This window comes from Morus notabilis, unplaced genomic scaffold, assembly GCF_000414095.1.
Source record: "Morus notabilis unplaced genomic scaffold, ASM41409v2 Scaffold447, whole genome shotgun sequence".
NCBI lineage: Eukaryota > Viridiplantae > Streptophyta > Magnoliopsida > Rosales > Moraceae > Morus > Morus notabilis.
The window spans coordinates 74,759-78,206 of NW_010365641.1; the positions used below are offsets into that span (position 1 = coordinate 74,759).

At 38.9% G+C, this 3,448-nt stretch overlaps 1 protein-coding gene across 1 annotated transcript in view; it reads left to right on the forward strand.

The window, feature by feature from the left end:
* LOC21388116 (receptor-like protein kinase 2) overlaps positions 1–3,448 on the forward strand; it is a 44,428-nt gene that overhangs the window by 33,239 nt on the left and 7,741 nt on the right. Inside the window, 1 exon segment of the mRNA XM_010108382.2 lies at positions 1,265–1,403. Within this exon segment, the coding sequence (XP_010106684.2) occupies positions 1,265–1,403 (139 nt within the window).

Sequence of the window (3,448 nt, forward strand, 5' to 3'; positions counted from 1 at the left end):
TAGATCATACTGCATACACTTAAGCAGTGCACACGAAGTATATGTGTTTAAGTACATTCCATGTTATAGTATGCTATGCTATGTCATATTGCATACACTTTAATAAGTCAAGAGGAACTTATAAGAATAATTATCAGTTGAGTGCCGTACCAGCCTCCACAAGGGAGGTAACTCATGCTCCACAAGGGAGAAACAGAAAATAACAATAATGTCCTCCGACTCAAGGGAGGCATTCCAGTTATAATCACGGTGTCGTGGGGGACCTTGCAAACCCTCACGTTCCGATGATTGCGCGCAAGTGGTACGCGAGCACTCGGGCCCATCAGTAAGAAATATAAGATAAGATAATAAGAATATGGTAAGACATCATAATTAAGCATAATCAGCTCATGCATATTTATTTATGTGTACTTACAGTTATTTTGTGAGATATAGTTCCTACTTGTTGAGCGAAAGCTCAATCAGATATGTTCATGCTGTAGGTAAGAAACCTATCAGCAATTCTTGAAGGGCAATAGCAAGCGGCGGACGAATAGTGGAGATGGGAATGGATACCGCTCACGCAGTTATCTTCCGCAGTAAGTTTAAGAAAAATCATGTATATGTATATATAATTTAAAGGTTTCAAGCATGTATGTTTAAAAAGTATAGGTACATATGTATGTTAAGGAAACCGAGGTTGTAGCTAACAACCCTCGTTTTGAGTATTTAAGTTTTAGAACGTTGCAACAGAGCATGCAACAAATAAATAAATTTTAAACATGACGATTTAAATGATTGATTTTAAAAGGGCTTTAAGATGTACTTGAATTTAAGATTTCTCACGAAATCCGTTTTAAAGTCAAAATTAAATGGCCCGATTGAATTGGCTAGTTTTAGAAAGACTTTTAAAGAGCATTTGAAATAAGAGTTCAAATGCTGCTCTGTTTGAAAGATATTTTTAGAACGTTTTATCTTAACTGAAATTAAGAAAAGCTTTAAGAAATTTAGTGATTCACTTATTTGAAATTATTGTTACAAATTATGAAAGTATTCTTTCTTATATTAAAAAAAAAAAATGTTCCGCAAATTTTAAGAAACCCCAGTAAGTACAAGTTAAAGTTTAAGTTACAGTGGCGGCCTCATAGGAGGGTCGTCTCAACGATGTAGTTTTAGTTGATGAAGATCAGGAGGGAATTAACCGTAAGTTAGAACTATGGAGACAAACCCTTGAGACGAAGGGATTTAAGTTAAGTAGAATGAAGACTGAGTACATGCATTGTAGGTTTACTAACTTGAGAGATAAGAGTGATGGAATTTCTTTGGATGGTGTGGTGATTGGGATTTCTAAGAAATTTAGGTACCTTGGGTCCATAGTGCAGTGTGAAAGGGATATAGATGAGGATATTGGACATAGGATTAAGGTGGGGTGAGTTAAGTGGAAGAATGCCACGGGAGTTTTATGTGATCATAAAATGCCTATTAAGTTGAAAGGAAAATTCTATAGGACAGCAATTCGCCCAGCTATGTTATATGATAGTGAATGTTGGGCTATCAAGAGACAACAAATATACAAGATGAGTGTGGCGGAAATGCGTATGTTAAGATTGATAAGTGATCATACGAGGATGGATCGCATACAGAATGAAGTTATTCATAGTAAAGTAGGTGTAGCACTAATAAAAGATAAGGTGCGGGAAAACCGTTTGAGGTGGTAGGGCATGTACAACGTAGATTGTTAGATGCACCTGTTTGTGCTTGGGAGAACATCCAAATACCTAGTACTAGGAGTGTGAGGGGTGGACCAAGAATTACTTAGGCCGACGTAGTTAGGCATGAATTTTAAGATCTAGGGCTTTAGGAGGGTCTCGTGTTTAATAGAGCAAACTGAAAATGAGAAATGTATATAGCCGATCCCAATTAATTTGAGATTAAGACTTGCATTTGTTATTGTTGTTGACAAATAGTAGTGAGTGTGCGCATGTCTATTAAGATTTTAATTTTGAATTTTGGTGGTCTCACTTTTTAATAAAATGGGAATTATAAACCCCAAATGGTATAAAGAAATGAGATTAATATCAAGAATATTAATTTGTGGTGGTGCAAATTGACTCCATTATTAAGATTTTAGTGTGCCTAGTCTAGTCCCTACTATTGATTTTGCCGAGTGTTGGAGAATTATTTTTGACGTTATAATTTTATATTCATTTATGTAAATTATAAACAGTTAAAACAAATTTGACTCTTCTTTTACTACTTTCTCTCTCATACTAATCACTAATAATGAGCATACAAAGCTATCAATTCAGGAACATCTTAGTCACAATTAGTGTTGGACTTTCGGGCGGCGGGCATGCCCGATGCCCGAAAATTTTCGGGCACGGCGGGCAGGCCCGTCTCGCCGCCCGAAAATGATTTTCTTTGGGCACGGGCTCGGGTAACCTGAAAATGGTAAGCCCTCGACAGCCCGCCGCCGTGGAGAAGCTTTTCCCCGCTGTTCGCCGGATTTTGTTTTGAATTTTCTGGCAAATACCCGAAGCTGCCCGAACTGTCCGAATTACCCGAATTTTTTGTGACCGTTGCCCGAATTTCGACCCGTGCCCGAAAAATGCCCGATTTTTTTTTACCGTTAGCTCGAAAATGCCCGAATTTTGAAAAAAAATGATCTTTTGCCCGAACCCGAACCCGAATTTTTGAACCAAACGGTCATATTTTTATCCGTTGCCCGAACTGCCCGAATTTTGCCCGACCTGCCCGAAAATTTTGTAGCCGTTGGACTCGAATTTTTGGGGGAAAAAAAAATTTTTTCAACCCAAAAATTTTCCTATAAATACCCCCTCCCCCAACCATTTTCCTCACCCCAAAACTCTCATTCTCTCTCAATTTTTCTTAATCTCTCTCAAATCTCTCTTAATCTCGCTTAAATCTCTCTCGAATCTCGATCTCTCTTAAGCTCTCTCAAAGCGCTCTCAATCTCTCTTATTTTTCATAATGGCTTCTTCTGGTTATGGTGGTGGTGGTGATATTCCTATTGATGCCCAATTCAACATCGAAGAAGGGCAATTTCCTAATGTTTTTCAATCGCAGGAATCGCAAACTATGGAAAGAGATGCTGATCAAACTGCAAATCCGACCCCTGGTGGACGTACTAGAGGTCGGGGACGCAATGGTGGTGGCACAAGTGGCCGTGGAGGAGAGGCAAGCGGTAGTGCTAGTGCAAGTGTTGCAAGTTCTAAGAAGAAATGCAAGCGCACCTCAGCAGTTTGGGAGCACTTCAACACATTCGAGGACGTCGACAATAACGGTAACATTAAATACGTAGCTCAATGTAAATATTGTGGTGAGAAATTACAAGGTAACACTATTCACGGCACTACACACTTAAGAAGGCACTCTGAAAAGTGTCTTCAAAAGCAAGGAGGCGGAGATCAACTCCGCCAAACACAATTATCGTTTGACCGCCAAACCG